We start from the raw sequence: 21,099 nt of genomic DNA on the forward strand, positions 1-21,099 counted from the left end.
GCTCGCTGATTTTGGCGTCGGAGCGTATCAAATTGGTATTAGAGCCTAGATTTTGGTGGGATGACAACAAAGATAGTAGATGTGCTAAAAGAAGAGGTAGGACAAATCAGATTTGGAATGGAAGGGAGGTTTGCCACATAGGAGAAATGTGGGATATTATGAAAAAGATCATGGAGATGCAATACAAGGCAGTGTTGGTCGCTCCAGCTGCAAACTCTAACCAATAGTTGACCAGGAAATTCTTAGCCAGGTCAAAAGAGAAGGAGATCGAACGAGAAGACATCATCTACTTTCAAGAGCATCCTCTAGGACTCCAACAGAAGGGGGGTGGAGACTTCTGATGGAGGGTGATGGGCCGAAAATTGGAGGGATGGTGTAAGGGGCACGAAAGAGCTCGATGGAGGAAGGAGGAAATCGGGATTGGGATATACCTATGATCGAAGAGGGGAGTTCCACACCTGAAGATGTCGATTTTCAAAGGAGAGAATGCACATGGGTGAGTGTATCATGTGGAGCAATACTTTGTAATCAATGGGTTAACTAAGGAGGAGAAGCTCATGGCAACGGGATTATGCTTGGAGGGGAAGGCTTTAGCATGGTTTCAGTGGATGGAGGAAGGTATTTGATACACTCTTGGGAGGAATTTAAGAATTGCTTGTTGAAACGTTTTCGAGTTATTTGGGAAGGAGACCCAAATGAGAAATTCTGCTCTGACTCAGGAGGGGATAGTTATAGAATATCAGGAGAAGTTCAAGCTCTTGTTTGGGAGGCTGAGAGATATTTCTGCAGCAGGATTGGAAGATAATTTCTTGAAAGCTCTAAAGCTTGACATCTGAGCAAACATCCGACCTTTGAGACCACGTGGATTGAGGGAAATGATGAAACTTGCTCAGATGATGAATGATAAGAAACAAGTGAACAAGACCGGTAAAAGCGACAACACCGAGGGATTCTACAAGAACACCTTGACAGCCACGACGCCAAGGACCCAGACGGTGTCATTTCAGAAGAAGACACTGAAATAGAAGATTACATGAACCCGTCTCAGGAGTAATTTCAAGCGCCTCACAGATGCACAAGTGCATGATAAAATAGTGAATGGATTATGTTTCCGCTGTGACGAGAAATATGCCCTAGGACCTCGCTGCAAAGAGGGCGCCCTTCAGATTCTTTTAGTTTAGGAGGAGGATACAAAGAGAGTGAGGAGTCATAGGAGGATGCTATGGAGGTCGAGCATCTGCATTTGGATGTGGTGGAGATGTCCCTCAATTCGATGGCAAGATTTACTCCAAATCAAATCATGAAGGTGAGGGAGTGGATCAGTGTGACAGTCGATTGTGTTGTTGGTAGATAGCTGGGCCACACATAACTTCATCTTAAATCAGGTCGTGGAGAAGCTAGGTTTAGAGCTGGTGACTATAAGGAGCTTCGACGTGATAATGGGGACAAGGAAAGTGGAGCAAAGTTGTGGAATTTGCAAGAGATTGGTTCTGACACTACATGACTTATAGATAGTGGAAGATTTCCTTCTTTTAGATTTGGGCAACACATATGTGATTTTGGGGATGAAGTGACTGCGAATGCTAGGGGAAATGAAGGTGGATTGGAAGTCCCTGACGATGGAGTTCCAAGTGGAGGGTAGGAAGGTGATGCTGAGAGGAGATGTTATTTTTTACAAAACTATGATGTCGCTCAAAACTATGGTCAAGTTGATTCGGGGAGAAAAACTAGGCTACTTGGTGGAGTTGCAGAGCATTATGGTGGTTCTAGCTTTAGAGTTGGCAAAGCTTTCTAAAGGGGTCCAACAGCTCCTACAACAATTTACAGATGTCTTCCAACAACCAAGTGGGTTACCTCCCCCGAAAGAGCCCGAGCGCGCTATTACATTAAAAGAGGTTGTTTCCCCCATCAATGTCAGACCATATAGGTACCCTCAGATTCAGAAGGATGAGATAGAGAAACTGATCCGAGAGATGCTCGAGGCCGGGATTATCAGGCCTAGTTTAAGCCCTTTTTTCAGTACTGTTCTGTTGGTGAATAAAAAAGATGGTAGTTGGAGATTCTGTGTGGACTACCAAGCTTTGAACAAGGAGAGAGTGTTGGATAAATTTTTTATTCTTGTGATTGATGTGTTACTAGATGAGCTTTATGGGGCAATCATTTTCTCAAAAATTGATCTTAAGTCGGGATACCACTAGATCAAGATGAATCCTGTTGATATGCACAAGGCAACGTTTAAGACACATGAAGGACATTATGAGCTCTTAGTGTTGCCGTTTGGCCTCACCAACACCCCAACGACATTTCAATTCCTAATGAATAGGTTTTTTCAATCTTACCCTAAGATATTTATCCTGACTTTCTTTGATGACATTCTCTTCTATAGTTTTACGAAGACAGAATGTGAGGCACCTAAGGACAATTCTAGAGACATTGAGAAAACACCAGTTGTATATCAACTTGAAGAAATGTCCCTTTGCTCAGTTACGGGTAGAATACTTATGATATGTGGTGATGAGAACAGGGGTTGCAGTAGATCAATCCAAGATCGAGACTATTGTTGATTGGGCCTTACCAAGGAGTTTAAAGGAGTTGAGAGGATTTTCGGTCTCATAAGCTACTACTAGAAGTTTGTGAGAGAATATGACATGATAGTATGACCACTGACAGAGCAGTTCAAGAAAGAAAATTTCAAATGGGGGATGCAGCGACACAGACATTTGAATAGCTGAAGAGGGTCATGACTAGCGTCCCGGTATTAGCACTTCCAGATTTCAGTAACCCTTTTGTGGTGGAGCAGATACGCAAGGTACGGGTTGGGAGCAGTGCTCATGCAAGATTAACGATCGATTGCCTACTTCAGCCAAGTTCTTGCGACCAGAGCCAGGCTAAAGTCAATATATGAATAGGAATTGATGACATTTCTCTTGGCCATTCCGAAGTGGCGAAACTACCTATTAGGACGATATTTTTTTGTCAGGACAGATCGAATGAGTTTAAAGTTTCTTTTGGAGCAGCAGATGGTAATTGAGAAGCATCAACGATGGTTATCCAAGCTATTGGGGTTTGATTTCGAGATTCAATACCAACCAAGATTGGAAAACAAGGCAGCTAACTCATTGTCATGAAAGATGGAGGAACCCCAATTGATGACCCTATCGGTACCCTTGGTCCTAGATTGGGAAGTCTTGAGACAGGAGAGCGAAAGGGATGAAGAATTGAAGAAGATAAGAGCCGAGTTACTACAGGATCCGAACAGTCATTCGGGATATTCATTGAGGGGACAACTGCTCCACTAGGGGTGATTCCTGCTTACCCAAGTTGCCGATTATATTTCCAAATTATTACAATAGTTTCATGGCAGTACAATCGGGGGACCTTAGGGGCTGGAAAACCTACAGTCGTCTTGCGGTAGAGCTTTATTCGGTGGGAATGTGCAGGGACATGGAGGGCATGGTGGCAAAATGTGAAGCGTGCCAACTACACAAGTACTTGATCACGACATCAAGAGGGTTACTGCAACCATTATCATTGTCATGGAAGGTTTGGGAAGAAGTGACGATGGATTTTATCGAGGGGTTGCCACGGTCAGAAGGATTCACGTTGATCATGGGGGTCGTGGATTGCCTAAGTATGCACATTTCATTCCCTTATGACATCCCTACACTTTTGTTCCAGTTGCGATAGTATTTGTCCAAAAAGTGATCTGTTTGCACAGGGTGCTGAAATCGATTGTATCGGAATGATCATAGCGTTTCTCTGCCACTTCTTGAAGGAGTTATTTAGGTTGCACGGGACAACCCTTAAAAGAAACATCGCATATCATCCCAGATGGATGGGCAGACAGAGGTGGTTAACATGGGTGCGGAGATATACCGCGTTGTTTGGTATCCGTTACACCGAAGCTGTGGGCTAAGTGGATTGTATGGGTCGAATATTGATATAACAATTCTTGCCACACTTCAGCATAGACAACCCCTTTCAAGATATTGTATGAACGGGATCCACCACACTTGATACATTATGGGCATAGTACCACATCGATTAGTACCTAGAGGAGAGGGACATGATAGTAGCAGAGCTTAAGGGACATTTACTGAGAGCTCGACAAACCATGAAAAAAAAGACGAACTGACACAGGAAAGAGATGCAATTTGAACTAGGTGACACGGTCTACTTGAAACTGAGGTTTTACTGACAAAAGACATTAGTCTCGAGAAGAAGTGAGAAACTGTCACCACGATATTTTGAGTCTTGGTGATGACACGCATCGGGGCAGTGTCTTACCGTTTGAGGTTACCCCCATCATCCGCACTACATCCGGTCTTCCATGCATTACAGCTGAGACGTGCGATTGGAGATCATATACCATTGTCTACACTACCACCAACACTGACACAGGACTTGGAAGTGATTCTGGAACCGCTAGAGATCGAAGGAGTGCGTCGAGGAGTGGGGGGAGCAAATGAGGTATTGGTTAAGCAGAAAGAACTGTTACTATGAAGCAACATGGGAGCCTTACGAGGTGATCAACAAGCAGTTTCCATCCCCTCACCTCGAGGACTAGGCACTTAACATTTTTTTTTCCTTGACTTTTTTGTTGACCGAAAAAGAACGTCTATCAAACATCTGAATTGTCAGCGCTTACCAGACTTCAGTATAGTGCAGGATCCTTTTTTTGTTCAGACTTAATCTTGTCAAAATAACCTTCTTGAATTCTTAAATTTTATCTTGAATTCTTAAATTTTATTTATTTATAATCATTTGTTGAGATACGAGCTGATAATTTGGGCGGATCGCCTTGCAGTTATTGGAATTCTAGATTGTCGACTGAAAGACAAAGGCTTGTAAGGTGCTTTGCGAGCTCTGAGATAGTTTGTAAGTTTCTTTGTATCTGTGTTTAGATTGCACTTGCATCTCCTTTTGGTGGTGTGATCATCCTGGAACTTGTTCTTTTGTAAATTGTGTATTCGTGGACTATAACTTGATATTTTCTTAATCCCTAAATAATATTTGAAATTGACACTATTTATTTTGATCTAGTTCTCAGATTGCTTAAAATGTTTTTGTCACGACTCACGTCTATTGCATTGTACATTTGAATGCTAAATTTTATAGCTTTAGTTTTTTATTTGATGCTGTTGGTCACTAAAACTTCAAGAGGTTAAGAACATGAAAAGAGTAGTACTATTATGGACGAGCTTCAATGAACGGACACAGTTTTTTTAGCATGATAAATTAACAGTGCAGTAGTTCCAAATTTTAGAAACTAAATATTCAGGCTTCTGATGGAAGAAGTTTGTGAGATTTTAGGAAGGAAAACAAGTGGTTAAATAATATCCTTAGGTTAATTTGAAAATATAGTTTCTTCAAATGCTTTTAGGTGATGATCTTGGATATGATAAACGAGCTTTGGATTGCAAGTTTGTACAACCTGAAATTCAGTGTATCCTTTGGGAAGGCAAGAATTACTTGGAGAAGATTTTACCTTATGGGTTGAAAAGGGGGATAACATTGCTGGTTGTTCTAATATGTTTGGCGTCTAAAATGAGATGATTGTGGGTAAAAGTTTATAGACAAATTTGTTTCAGATCATAGGCAATTGTTTTGTGGTTGGAGGATGTTTCATATGTTTCATTTTTATTTTTTTATTCTTTTTCAACTTCTTATAGGATAGGAAATCCAGATGCCATTGGTGCTTCAAGGGTTAATCCAGTCTCTCCGTGGAAGCAAATCTTTATACAATGAATTTATTTTAATTTTGATAGTTCGTCCATTTACATATTTTTGAAATCTAAAATAAAATTGAGGCTTTAGCCTATGCCTTACTCGCAATGTTATGACACAATAATAATAGTATAATACATCACAAAGCAACTTCAAAATGAAGTAAAATGTCCTTAATTGGAGCTCTAGTTAAAGGAATTTAAGTTCATTTTAGTTTTTTTAAAGATAACTTGTCTATGTTCCCACCATAATTAGGAGATACTTTAAGGTATTTCTATACTTCAAATTTAATTCGAGGGTTACAGTGAGAAGTACTGAAGTCTCTTGTCACTACCTGTTATATATCATCTAGCAACGACTTCATATCTCTGAATTTGTATTGTGCACATATTTCAGGCTTGATGTTTTCTTTACTTGTTTTCTATTGTCAATTATTATGTCGTTCACTTTATATTTATCATTATTCTACTTAACAGGCGATGTATTCTCTGGTGTTGGCCCTTTAACTATTTCTGCTGCAAAGAAAGTGAAGTATGTATATGCAAATGATCTGAACCCAAATGCAGTGGAGTATCTTGAGAGAAATGTAGTTCTTAATAGGTTGGATAGGAAAATTGAGGTATGGCGGCTAACAATGGATAAATCATGGTGACTGGCTTTTAGCTAATTGTCAAGCATCCAAAAATACTTTTTTTCCGTATTTGATGCTTACAGATCAACTCATCTTATTGCTTCTTTTTTTATGATTTTTGCATGCTCACCATAGTCTTTATTTTGCTACTTTATCTTCCATGAATGGTACACTCATTTTTCTTCTAATATAATAATTTTGCAAATCATCCCTTCTTGTTTTAGTACATGCCCGTATTACAACTCTTATTTGTCACATTCAATTTGGACATCAATGTATATATATATAGAGAGAGAGAGAGAGAGAGAGAGAGAGAGAGAGAGAGAGAGAGAGAGAGAGGAGAGAGAGAGAGAGAGAGAGGTTGATCAGCGAGTCTGAACGAGGGGCGGACCCTCCTTCTAGACATGTGTGCAATCGAACCCCCGACTGGAGGGACTCACACTAAAAACCGCAACCAATGAGTCAGGAGAAGGCGCGCGAACACACACACACACACACACACACAGATATATATATATATATATATATAGATATATATTTGCTTGAGCTTTGAAATATTAACTCGGCTCCATGCAATTTGAGAGAGTAATAGAATGTGTTACGCAAAAAATGACATAAATTTCATAAAATAATTGCAGATCTACAACTCAAGTAACTATTAATTCAAAAAAAAAAAATTGTGAAGTCAAAAGGATGAAGATAAGATTTTATGATTTTTATTGATTTTGAAACGACATATAATCGAGTATCATATGAATTAATTTTAAGATAAAGGGGTGCATGTCAAAGATTTTGCCATTATTAATTATTTGTATGATGGACCACTGCATAATTTTAGAAGCAATTTTAGAGTGATCTTAGAGTTTCTAATTAATGTAGGTTAATTAAGGATTAATCTTGAGTTCATACCATTTTATATTGGTTATGAAGATGTTTATAAATGATATTCAAAGTGAGGTGCCTTGATGCTTGCTCTTTTTAGATGATATTGTTTTAGTCAGTGAAACTTTCATTGACATAATTGTAAAAATAGACCAATCGAGGAAATACTCAGAAGATAGAGATATTATAATTTTTATAACAAAGATTAAGTATGTAATATGCAATTTTGGTGACTTGGTTTTAATAATTAACTTTCATTGTGTTGGAAGATAAAGTGATTCCTTGGTGTGATAGGTTTATAAATCTTGATCTATTATACTAAATAATAAAAATATCGATGAGGATATACTTTTTAGTGTCAAGGATGATTGGTTAAATTAGTGAACCGCTTTTGGAGTTGTGTGATAAACGGATATTATAGATTTTAAAAGGTAAATTTTACAAAGCTGTGATTAGGCTAATATTATTTTATGGATTCAAATATTGTCTTCTAAAAATGCTTTTGATATCCATGCTAGGTTTGATAGAAATGAAAATGTTAAAATGGATTTGTAAATTAATTAGCAAATATAAATTAAAAAATGACTCATATTATAGAAAATATTGGAGTGACATTTATTAAAATATAAGACAACATATAACATGTTTAAGTGGTTTGAACACAACAACAAAAGGTAGGAAACGTGCTTTTTAGATTAGTTGATGAAAGAAAATGTGCAAACTTAAGGATAGATGGATAAATTTTATTCAAAATGATTTAAAGAATAAGGTTAACCCTCTTACAACACTTAATATGAATGACTGAAAATTAAGATTATTTATGCTAACCCCAAATAGATGGGCAGAAGCTAATGATAATTTTTCAGGGAGAGATAATAATTAGTTGGTAAAGCACTACTTGAGTTCTTAGGCTTCTTTTGACGATTTTATTGAGTTCCGATGGGCTTTGTTAAATTTTCTTGAGTTTAAAAAATTTCTCTATAGTAATCATTCTTCTTGAAATTCCTTTTGACAATATTTTAATTCTCTCAAAAGTCGCCTTCCTAAACCATTAATCTCTTGATCCCAAAAGTATTATTTGTTTTGCTATTTCTATACTACACATAATAAGACAAACTCCAGTTAAATCATTAAGTTCAAGATCTTATACTCACTTTTTCTTTATTTTGCTTTCATCATAGTGATTTTGCTTTTGTTAGTTTTAGCAATTTTAAGGTTCCAATTTTTTTTAGTGCATATCTTTGTTCATTTTTTTGGTTTAAAAAATCTTAAAATAACATACTACTTTTTTTCATAAAATTTAAATAATTTTTAATTTACAAATATAATATTTTTGGTAAGTTTTAAGTATAGTAGTTATGGTTGATTTTCAATGATTTAAGCAAGGGTTTCATTATTTCTGTTTTGGCTTTGATAGTTTTTGTTAAATAAAAGTTCAAAATGATTCCTCGCTTGTTTGTGTTTGGATATTTTAGTCATAGACTATAAAGGAGTTTAATTTTGTCATTTAGTTTTTAAAATATGATATGCAAATTTTCTTTTTTTTATGTATTATTTTGGATTTGATTTGAAGAATCGATAAACTATTGTAGATCAGATTTGAGGGTCAAGTGATTAGAGTGAACATATGATAGGGACTGGCAATGATTTGACACATAAATTATGATAAATCAATCAATTTAATACTAATACATAAGCACTTACAATTTGATAGGCAGACGATTTCTCCCAATTCTTACAATTCGAGAGGTAAGAAATCTCTCTTAAATCCTAAACCTAAGCCTCAACAATAATCTCATGCATCCCCAATCCTAGACCTATTAGAGTCTAGTTATACTAAAGAATAATAAATAATAAAAGACTCAATTGCCTTTAGGCTAATAAAAGACAAAATTGTCCTCAAGCTAACAAACGGCATAACAACGTATTAGATAGTTTGGGAGTAAAATGACTCCCCTCATACATAGTCCATGGATCATTTCATCATTTTTTCGGTTTCTTTTATTTCGTTGGCTTCAACATAAGTTGGATGATTGTGGATTGAAACCATCGGAACTTACTGCTGCTGTTGGAAATCAAATTTTCAGCTATTCGGAAACAGATTAGTTTTGACAGATTCAGATTGCTTTCCTGATTAATATTATACACCATATTCTTCGGTAGAATAAGCATGCATCAAGTAGACCCCAAATGCTTGGGATTATGCTAATATTGATGATCTGCAGATTTTGCCTCATATATTTTACGGTACAGTTCTGCTAATAATTGCATTAAAGATTTAAATCTCTATTAGGACCTTAACAAATTTATCAAATGAACGGATTTCTGAGCCATTTGTTGTTCTCTCGTGCTCTCTGTATTCTCCAGACCGCCTTTTCTTTTAATATATATTATTCCATTGCCTAAAATTTGTAGATGCGAAGACGGCCATCTCATCTTAACAATTATATGAGGCTTGTTAATGTTTTACTGAATCATTTACTCCACCTAAATAGCCGTCATCATTGATGTTGTTTGGATGATGCTGGTGGGTTTTAATCTTGTGCCGTTTGAATTAATTTCATTTCATATGTCAAAATTCCAAAAGTTGACTAAAAAATGAATTTATTCTTGCCAAAATTGCAATAGTTGGTTCTTAGGAAGCTTCGGGAATTTTAGTGAAAAGCGCAAGCAGATGAACGCTTTAATTAATTAATGTGAATTTATTGTCTCCAACTTTTAGTAGAGTATTACTGCTTTGATGTAAAGATCAATATTTATATTTGTTGCATGGAAAATTCACAATGGTAAAGTGATTATTTAATGTCTTGGCGTTGCACCAAAATCTAGCGGCCGTACAGATAAAACAAAAATAGCAGGAGATACTATGATCCGACATACTAGATTTGAATCTTCAATAATATTGATAGTGTTAAGCATCGGAATTAACAATGCTGTAGTCAGATAATTGCATAAGAGTGATAGACTGGCCACACATTCATTAAATAATTGTAAACGAGTAACATCATGGTTGGCATGTGCTGAAGAGATTGAAGAAAATTCATAATTTTTGTTTGACTTATTTGAGATTATTTGTTGGAGTGTTAATGATCTTTTTTATGTAAGAAACTATAGGTAATCCACCAAGGATATTTGACCGATTTGAAGTTATTTGTATGTATGAAGCCATGAGTAATCCGTCAAGAATGTTTGATCGATTTGAGGTATGCAAGAAACCATGAGAAATAATCATTTATATGTAAAAAATCATGAATAATCTATTAACATTATTCGAATGATTTGAGATCATTTGTATATTAGTAGTTATGAGTAATCCTAAAAGGATGTTTTACCCATATTAGGTTGTTTTGTCGAGAAATGTTAGACGGTGTTAACCTGTGCGAATAAAGTTAAATGAAATCTATTAAGGTTGTTAGACCCGTCTTACGTTGTCTTGTCGAAAATTTTTTTCAGCGTTATCATGTTATGTATGAAATCGAATGAAACCCACCAAGAACGTTAGACCCAACTAGGTTGTCTTGTCGGAGATTCTTTACGACGTTAATATGTTATTGACAAAGTCGAATAAAATCTATCAAGTATGTTTGACCTATCTTAGGTTATTAGTTGGAGCTTTTACTCAACGAACGTATTGTATTGGAAGAGGCTGAAATAAAATCCATTAAAGATTTTAAACCTATCATATGATATTAGTCGGAGCGTCCACTTGAAGACTGTAACATGTATTGGAAGAGGTTGACTTGAATCCCCTTGAGACCGATTAACCTAGAACGAGGTGTCAAAAATCTTGTGTTTCTTGAGTCTAGGGCGTAGGTCAAGATTGGCCTTGGGTGGAAATATGGTTGTAACCACTCTCAAGAATAGTATTTGATAACATTTTTGTTGCTTTTTCTATTTGTTACCTCCCAATGGGGGTGTTATCTACATGAGCCTGTAAAGCAGCTGAAAAGTTCCTGTCAAACTGGCCTCCTAATTTCTTCTTTAAGTTGGTAATGACTTTAATTGAAGTGAAAAGGCACGTTCATCTCGCTTTTCGTTCATTTCATGAAGTAGATCAACTTCAGCAGGCCACAGCAGGACACAAAATGTGCGAAGCAACGAGATGTGACTGAAAGGAGAGGAGCTATTAGGCCACTCGACTGATAAGGAGAGTCACACAGTACTCGAGCAAAGCAAGAGGAAAGCTTGCTCGCCGGAAATCCCTATCCAAGTGAAGCAAGAGCTTCCATTGCAATGAACAAAGCGATAGACGATAGCTCGCCTTCAACCAACATACGTTCTAGAGGTTTCTTCCATTCATTTCGATTTGGATCTTTCTGCAACATATTTAGATCTGCCCCTTCTGCAATCCGCAATTCCTAGCAAATCCTTGAGTCCCCGAAACTGATTTGGAGGTTGATGATGGGGATAGGTGTGTGGAACTGATAATTTTAATGAGGTTAGATTCTTGACCAGGTTGAGGAGGAAGTCTAGTATGAGGAGTGGGCGCTGAGAATACGCTATCTAGCTGAACATCTTTTGTTAGTGGTTGTCCTTGTGGTACTTAAGCTCTAGCTGTTGGCATTCATGCTACTTGTTGAACCTCGTATAAGTGCTAAAAAATCTCATTTTTAGATTTCTTTATTATAAGTATCTGGTCTTCCATGGCTAAAGAGACTTTTTTATCACTAGAGTAATTTTCATCCAATGAAATAGAAATGGAGGCCTGATGTTCTGGCTTTAAGATCATCACCTGGAATGGTGGGTGAAGAGTGGGCGACTTCATTGTTACGAGTGTTTTACTTAGAAGTCATCAAGAAGGTGAAATTGTTTTGAAGGTTGAGACCAACTTAGCAAAGAAATGACTTATATCCATTAGAGGGAACTCTACTTGCACTAGACGTCATAATTTTTCACGAATTAAATGATGTTGAGCTAAGTTCTCCACACGTTTTGGAGGTTTGTTGTCACTTGACTACATGGGATGGATGTGTAGAGCTAGCAGTGTTCAGAAGGTCAACTTTATGGGAAGGAACGTCAGTGTTTCGTGGGGAACTAGCCATGTACCTTTAGTTTGTCAATGTTGAGGTAAATGTGCCATTCGTTATGCACCACCATTGGTTGTCGAGCCTTATGTCGGAGGATCTCATTTTGAGACTTCTCTTATTTTCATACATAGTCTTCAAGAGGTGCAATGGAAGTTCCTTTGCCGGTTGGGTGAAATAAAGCAGTCTTGGTGTCCCGGACGTCAAGATTGTGCCTTGGAATGACGGGTATTAGAACGAGAAGCTCCTATATTACGTTCGTTAATTGTTTAAGAAGTGTCGATTTTAGGGGTGTAAAAAATTTACCCCAACACGCCAACATGACTTAAACTCGACTAGAAAAATCATGATTAGTGTTGAACCGAATATTTTTCGAGTCTAGTTCGGGTCAAAGAATTTGACTCATTTATTATTCGGCTCGGGTTTGCATAAAACCCGAAAAACCTAAACATGACCCGAATAAGCATGACATTTCTGGTCGAGTTCAGGTTAGCAGGTCAAACTTAGGTTTGGTTCGGTTTTGGGTCTTAGTTTTCGCATGCTTATTATTTGGGCTGGACCCGAACCCGACCCGTTGACCCAAATTGACAGCTATGGTAGATTTAATTCACGGGCCTTTGTTTCCCGTGGACATCTCCAAACTGTTGTATGCCAGAAAATTCATGATGATGGAGTGATTATTTAATATGTTAGCATTGCATGAAGATCTAATAAACACACAGAAGAGACTAAAATTTATAGATGGAAACCCTAGAAGGGGAAAACTATGGGGCTTAAACCAATCAAAGTAACTTATTATATAATTGTAAGTATGTAGTTTCAATTGAATTGGAGAAAATATAATAACAAAGCTAATAATCACAGATGTACAATCGTAATTTAGCTATAATAATCATAATTTGGCGACAACAAATATGGTTCTTGACTGTAACAACAATAGTTAGCTACTACAAAAACAGTAGTTGGCTATAAAGGCTATAGTCGGTGACAACAATAACATCAGTAGGTCATAGAGTTCTTAATTGAAAACTGTAATAGTAGTAGTGGTCACAAAGACCGTAGTTGGCTTTAAAGGCTATAGTCGTTGGCTGCAATAGCGGCAGTTGACTACAGAAGCCATAGACGGAAATTGTAACAATAGTAGTTGACCACAAAGGTCGTAGTTGGTGACTACAAAGTCACTAATTGGTCTTAAATGCTATAATCGATGGTTGCGATAGCAACAATTAGCCACTGAGGCCGTAGTTGAAAATTGTAACAGTAATAATTGTCCACAAAGACCGTAGTTGGTTGCTACAGAAGCAGTAATTGACCATAAAGACTTTAATCGGTGGTTGCAGTAGTAGTAGTTGGTCACCGAGACTGTAGTTGGAAACTGTAATAGCAGTAGTTGGTCACAAATATTATAGTTGGTGGCTACAAAGACAGTAGTTGACCGCAAAAGTCTTATTTAGATTACAACATTCGCAAACAGGGGTTGTCGAAGGTCGGTGGTTGGCAACGACAGGCAATGACTATCTGCGACGATCTCTTGTGGCCGATAGACGGTTGTCGACACGGGTCGGTGGCTATGAAGGCTAGTGATTATTTGTTGGTTTAAATGCTTCTGTTAGAGGCGACGATTGTATTTGGAATACAACAATTGCAAGTAAGGGGCGTCGGTGGCCGCTGGTTGGTGATAACAGATAGTGATAGTCGATGGTGATTGATAGTGGACGAAGGGCAATGATCGGTGATGGTAGTTATCACTAGCTCTTTTATACAGGTGTTAGATGCAACAATCGTATTTGAAATACAACAGTTGCAAACATGGGTTGCCGACGACAGAGTTCACGGATGGGCATTTTGGTCGTTTAACGCATAACTTCTCTAACCACCATATCGGAGGGTTGATGTTGATCCTCTTGATCATATACTTTTTTTAATAATTCAAATGCCTTAATGACATCAAAATTTAACAATCTTAGGCTCATTGGATTCATCTTGTTGCAATACTCGACTTGAATATAAATATGTCAAATTTGGAGTTTATTTGATCATTTAATTGACGATCTAAGGTCTATGGGCTTGATTTGTCTCAGATTGAACCAAATTTTTTTATCCTTTGGTTCTTCTTGTTGAGCCCGTTAGTTTGAATATAAACTTTGCTGAAATTGGGGCCCGGATGAACTTGAATTTATATTTGGAAGATTCCTTATAAAAATTACATCGAGATTTATGCTTGATAAAATATTTGTTGATACGCATTATCACTCATCGGAAATGCATTACTACGGCTGATTTTTTGTAGTTTACTCAGCACTGGGAATTTCTGTTTAGCCTCTATATCTAGTCATGCCATTCCCAGTTTAGTCTCCTTATCTAAGTGATATCTAAGAGAATACGTTGTGTACTCTATTTTGTTGGTTTAATTCTTGCGCTGGGCTGTGTCAGTTGCCTTTTTGGTGTGAATTGGGCTTTGAGCTGAATCTTCTATTACTTTTTTAGTTTCTGATTTAGGTTTTAGTGAATGTTTTGGGATTTTGCCCTTTGACTTCAGTACTCTACAACTTGCCTGTTATATTTAACCTTATCCAACCTATCCTTGCCATATTGCATAATATAAATTTTGTTCCTTGCAGTTATGAAGCTTTTGTTCAGATGCTTGTGATTTTGATTATAAATTTGAGAGATTTGTGTGTGCATGCTCAATCTTGAAGAGTTGGTTTGGGCTAAAAGATTTTTGGTAAGATCTGGATGAACTTGTCAAAGCTTATAATGTACTCGCCAAAATCTTGATAAATTCGCCTCATGGTTCATTTTGGCCTACCCGCTCAGGGCTTTAGTGTTAATGTCAGTATTTGTCCCAGTAAGTTGCCATTTATTAGGGCTGTAAACAAGGCGAGCTTGAGCGAGCTCAAGCTTGGCTCGTGTTCGGCTCGTTTGAAATTGTTCGTGTTCGAAATTGGCTCGTGAACAGTGTGTTCGTGTTCGGCTCTAAATTGGCTCGTTAAATTTAAACTGAAAAAATAATTGTAAAGTGTTGGATTCGAACCTGGATCAAATGAATGCAAAAGAAGACGCATAACCACATTACCAAACGAGCAATTACGTTTTAAACTTAGATATAAATATATATAATGTATGTAATATATTATTATATATATATATATTTATTTCGAGCTAAAACGAGCCGAACATGAGCGAACAAAGAGTTGTTCGTGTTCGGCTCTTTTACTGAACGAACGAGCTGAACACGAGTTTTTTTGACAGCCCTACCAATTATATGAAGTTGGCAGCTTCCTTTGACCACGCTAATGAATTCTCCAATCAGTTGGTGATCTCAATTGTTAAACGCTCTCGTTTAATTATTACCTAATGTAAATTTAACAGGACTGTGTCTGTTGTATTTTACAGCAAACAACATTTTCAATTGCTTTTTTCATATTAATATATCTGAATATTTAGTCTTTCATGTAGCGTCAAACTCCAAACTTATAAGTGGGGTGGAGGGTGGTTAGGACTTAAGCTCAGGTAATGTAATTTTTTTGGACTAAAAACTCATTTTAATGAATTCCAAAAAATTCTCACTCTAAATTCTTTCTCTATTCTTTTCTTCTCTTTCCTGTTGTGCTTGTTAGTTAGATTTTAGTGTTATGTACCGCCAAATTTGGATCCAATGTTATGATTAATAATAGAGGCCCGAGGCATGGAAAAATTCAGTTTAATGATGACATTTCTCTTTTGCGTTTTTTTTTTCTCTTTTAATTTTTTTGTCTTTTCGATATTCTAATATTTGTTGGATGTGAATCTTTCTAGCATTATGGATGGTTTTCGTGATTTCTTTCCTTAGTATTGTATTTTTACAATTTAATTATTTGTTTGTTTGTGTGATTGGATTTGGTTTTAACTTTCACAATCTTTATTTGTGATTGATGCTTGATTTCCTTTTGATTTGTGATTTATTGTCCTAAATTTATGTGAAACTTCTATTTGATGATTAAAAAGTCGTCATTTGTGCAAATTTTATGTTCTTTCTAATTTTCATAAAAAAAAGAGATGAATATTTGTTTAAATTAATGGTCCATGAACTAATAATTTGACTTTTGTGCATAATTTTGTGCATTCTTCGTGAATCTTTATTAGAAAATTCTAGGCTTACGATGCTCATCACAATATTTTCAACAAGACTAGACTCCATAGGATCATAGCTTTGAATGGTGAATTTTGCATATGCCGTATTAGTCAGATCTTACGTGCAGTTATACTCATGCTTTATCACATTATGGATTTAAAACGTTTGCTGATCATTGTTTACCTCTTAAAAAATGTGGATTAAATCTTTTGCATGGTGATCTGGTGACTCCAATGCTGTTCTATTCTATCCCCCAGTGCATGCTAAGGCATATAAATGGTTCTATATTGTTCCAAGTATCCGTGTTCAGTCCATCCCGTTTCAAACTCTCATGGTAGTGTTCTTTTTAATATCTGTTTTTCTCCAGGTTTTTAACATGGACGGCAGGAGATTCATAGAGACGTTATTTGCCAGTCAGCGATCTTATCACGTTACACAAGTGGTCATGAATCTGCCAAACAATGCTGTAGAGTTCCTTGGTTTGTTTTCCTCATTTATGCTATGGCTTTCTATTTGTTTATTTTCCTAAAATTTTCTTACATTATTCTTCCCATTTCGCAAGCCCGGCATTTTATTTCTGTCTCGAGATTCAAACTCCGCTTATTTAGACACTCAATATGGTTCACATGTAATTTCTTTTTAACATTCAAATTATCTATGAACCAATCTTTGTTATTTATCTGAATTGGAGTATACAGCCATCTTATTGCCCATTTATCCTGATTAGTTCTTAGTGTGTTCCATTGAATGACCAGCCATCTAATTGCCTGTTTATCCTGATTAGCTCTTCGTCTGTGTTCTACTTATCTGATTATTATACATAATGATATCTATGCGTTAGTTCTTTATGGAGACCGAATGTGTTGTATTATTTACTTTGAGCTTATTTTATTTAGATGAATGTATTATCTAGTTATACGATACCAACCCCACTTAGTGGTATAGGCTTGCTATTGCTGTTGTCTGTTGAATATATTTATCTAGTCATTAACCCATGGCAACGTTGGGCTTAATTATGTTAGTAAGCATATCGATAGTTATTTTCATCTCTGCTCAGATTGCAGGCATTTAATAATCTCCCTATTAAAGAGTTAACTCTTATGATTTATATGTTTCTTTCAGCGTCTATTTTGGAAATTCATCTTTTTTGTAGATGCATTTCGTGGTATCTTCAGAAGAAGAGCTAAGGCAGATAGCTGCTGTTTGCCACGAATTCATGTTTATGGATTTTCGAAGGCTTTGAATCCTGAATTTGATTTCCATGAGGTTAAGTTTTTAATGTAATTTAATTGTTTTGTTCGTCCTGATTTAATTTTCATATATCCTGCTACCTCAGCTTTCATCAATCTGATTTTGATGAACAGAGGATTAACATGGTGCTGTGCGAGACTGTGGTTGACATCAAAATAGACAGAGTCAGGCTCGTTGCACCTGGAAAATGGATGCTCTGCGCATCATTTATTTTACCTAAAAATGTTGCTTTTGCACAACCAAGTTTGGAGGGAGAAGGAGAAGAACAGCTATAAGCCCTCAACACTCTTTTTGTTGTGATGGAGAACAAAGAGGGCAATTCAAGTGATGTCCGTAAGAGAGTTAAGTTAGACTATTGGGTGTCCTTTTTATAAAAGAATTCTTTGTTGGATGGTTTTCAACTCCCTCCTCTACATAGTAAATATTGAAGTTTTTTTTTTTAAAAAAAAAAGCAATAAAATAAATAAATAAAAATTTGGTTTAAGCTCAAAAAATTGAGCCAGCTTTCAGGAAAGGTGGGTACCCATTTTAAGCTGGGAATGAGTTTTGTAGTAAAGATTATTGAGCATGATAGTGGTTGCTCTCAATCGAGCTGTCTTCATCATCTTCTATTTCTAACGCCCTGTTACTGACCTTTTTTGATTATTATTTTCGAGGATAGAAGGAAAGAGTTTCCGAAGATGAACACTGAAGCTCTGCTGCTGCTATAATTCATGGTGGCAGTGAAGCCACAAATATCCTTCGCAAAAGCTGGTACAGGAGGGGGGCCGGGGACGTTCGTAACTGCCATATAGACCACAGACACAAGGTCTATATAGCCCTCTTCTCTTTCTTTTTTTCTATATTTCCTGCTTAACCCTATCTCTGGTTTTTATGAGTATGCCATACATAATCATAGCATATCTGCCCAGCCAAAAAGCAGGTAATCTTCTTCTCTCAACCACCACTCCCTCTCGAGCCCCTCCTCTCCCTCTATCTCTATATCTCACTTCAGATGCTCTGTCTCTCTCTCTCTCTCTCTCTTTCTCTGTCTGTGTGTTGCTGGTCCGTCACTTTCGCGGTGGTGTCAGAGGTCTGGCAAAAAGCCTCGAATTCCCAGTCCCCACTTCCATTTCGAGCATTCCATCTCTGTAAACGTCGACCGCACCCCCACCTCTCTCTCCTTCAGTGTCATATCTTCGCTTTGATCCACTACTACTACGTCTATTGGTCCCCTCCCACATTCCTGCGTCATTGAATTCAAGCAATTACGCATTTCCCTTTGTCGTTAAGCTGCAACTAATTAGTTTCCAGTACAACACTATATTTCCCAAGCCTTATTATTTTCAGCTATTTACATTATAAATATCACTCAACTCTTTTGAATATTTTTACATTATCTAACCTCATAGCTTCTTTTTTTTTTTTTTGGTTTCTACTTTTATGATATCTTAATCATTATTGTTAACTTAGACGAAATGAAATACAGTCATATGAATGTAAATCCTCTTATTATTTTATTTGGTTTTCTTTCAAAATTTTCATCCTGCTGTCTTGTTGTAAGAGTGTAATATTTTATAAACGAAGATATTAGTTTTGCTATCAAAATTGATTTATTGTGTCTGGACTTGGTGGATCATTGTTCGAGCTATTATTTCATCATTTCGTTTAAATTTCTTTTTGCAGAGATCATCCAAACACGAAATATGATGTATTAATTTAATATTGCAGTGGAAATTAATGAAGAGATTATATCACATGGTATGATTAGGCAAAAGCTTTCGAACTTGAAAGCTTTGCTTCTTGTTATTATGTCAACCATACAGTGAAGTGTGGTCATAATGGAAAAAACTTTAGAAAGTTGACAGCATATGAATATCGCTTAGCTCTATATGGAGTATACCAGGGCTTTAAATGAGGTGAGTCACAGCTCTAGCCACACCCTTGTTTGAGCTTGATTGAGCTTGAGTTTGATTAATTAATTGTATTTGAGCTTGTTTTTTAGCTTATTTTGTAATTTCTAGTCGGCCGTGAGCTTGTGTGTTTTGTAAAAGAGAAAATAATATTAATTCAATTTGGTGTTATAATAAAATGACTAATATACTATATTTAGGAGATAAATATAAGAAATCACTTGATATAAATAAAATTTTTTTTTAATTTAAATATTTTAATATTGAGATAAATATAAGAAATCACTTGATATAAATAAAAAAAAAATTTAATTTAAATATTTTAATATATAATGGATAAAGTCATTAATTTTAATATACTTTTATATTTAAATTTTCTTAAAAAAGCTGACAAGCTTGCAAGTTAGTCGAGTTAGCTTGAGCTTGGCTTTTCTACTTATGGAGCTTACCTTGTAAGTCCTTTATCGAGACCCCCTTGAGAAGGCTTCGAGCCAGATTTGCTCAGTTACAGTCTTAGACATCAATTGAAGCCATTTCATGCTAGTAGGGTCTTTTAGGAGTATGATATGTTCACATGTTATGTCCACATCATTCAAGGTTTGGCACTCTAATGTGCGTATTATAACGATCATAATTTTTTTCATTCGCATTACTAGCTCATTGTTAAATGTATATATTGCTATATACCATTTGAGATTATTTTTCTTTTCAGTTAATTTTTAAAAAAAAACACATTTATTATTTTAAAAGTAGCCCACTTGTTTTTAAAATAACTCAAAAATTTTAAATTGTTTTGGCAATTTCTAAAGACATATATATTTATTTTATAAAAATAAAATTAACAAAAAGAAAATAATAATACTAAATAAATTTTATCCAAACTAAATCATAATATTAGTGATAATTTTAATGACATGGGGTACTCTTCAATTAAATAGCATGCATCCCTCTATGATCCACCCTCACTTTGAACTTTAGGAGCTATTTGGTTGTTGAAAAAAATAATATGGAGTAAAAGAAATGTATTGTGATTGGATTGCTTACATAGGAGTTGTTTGTCTTAATGTAAAATAAATGTAAAATTTAATATATTTTGTTTGATTTGAAGTGAAATAAAAATAATACAAAGTATGAGGTTAACAATGGATGAGGGTGCACGATGCATGGTGAGTGCAAGTAGTGGGTTGTCAGTGGAGGTTGGTGGCGGACAGTGGATGACAATGGGTCACATGTAATGTTAGAGGCGGCGACCAACAATAATTTACATAAAATTGTAAATCAAGAAATTGTTCAAAATTCACATAATTTCAAATACATTATTGGTTTATGCTGCATTTAAAATGATTTAGACCAATTACTCATCATAGAGAGATGCCTTTTTTTATGACCCCGATTAACCAACAATAATTTACATAAAATTGTAAATCAAGAATTTGTTCAAAATTCACATAATTTCAAATACATTAATGTTTTATGCTGCATTTAAAATAATTTAGACCAATTACTCACCATAGAGAGATGCCTTTTTTTATGAGCCCGATTTCATATTTCAATTCAATCACATTTCCTGTTGATCGG

At 36.0% G+C, this 21,099-nt stretch overlaps 1 protein-coding gene across 1 annotated transcript in view; it reads left to right on the plus strand.

The window, feature by feature from the left end:
• Nucleotides 1–18,556, plus strand: part of LOC110022683 (tRNA (guanine(37)-N1)-methyltransferase 1) — a 40,150-nt gene extending 21,594 nt beyond the window's left edge. The window contains 5 exon segments of the mRNA XM_020721757.1: nucleotides 4,808–4,878; nucleotides 6,204–6,346; nucleotides 16,746–16,857; nucleotides 17,532–17,644; nucleotides 17,743–18,556. Coding sequence (XP_020577416.1) covers nucleotides 4,808–4,878; nucleotides 6,204–6,346; nucleotides 16,746–16,857; nucleotides 17,532–17,644; nucleotides 17,743–17,904 — 601 coding nt within the window. The 3' untranslated portion in view covers nucleotides 17,905–18,556.
• The last annotated feature ends 2,543 nt before the right edge of the window (nucleotides 18,557–21,099 follow it).

Source organism: Phalaenopsis equestris, unplaced genomic scaffold (genome assembly GCF_001263595.1).
Source record: "Phalaenopsis equestris unplaced genomic scaffold, ASM126359v1 Scaffold000202, whole genome shotgun sequence".
NCBI lineage: Eukaryota > Viridiplantae > Streptophyta > Magnoliopsida > Asparagales > Orchidaceae > Phalaenopsis > Phalaenopsis equestris.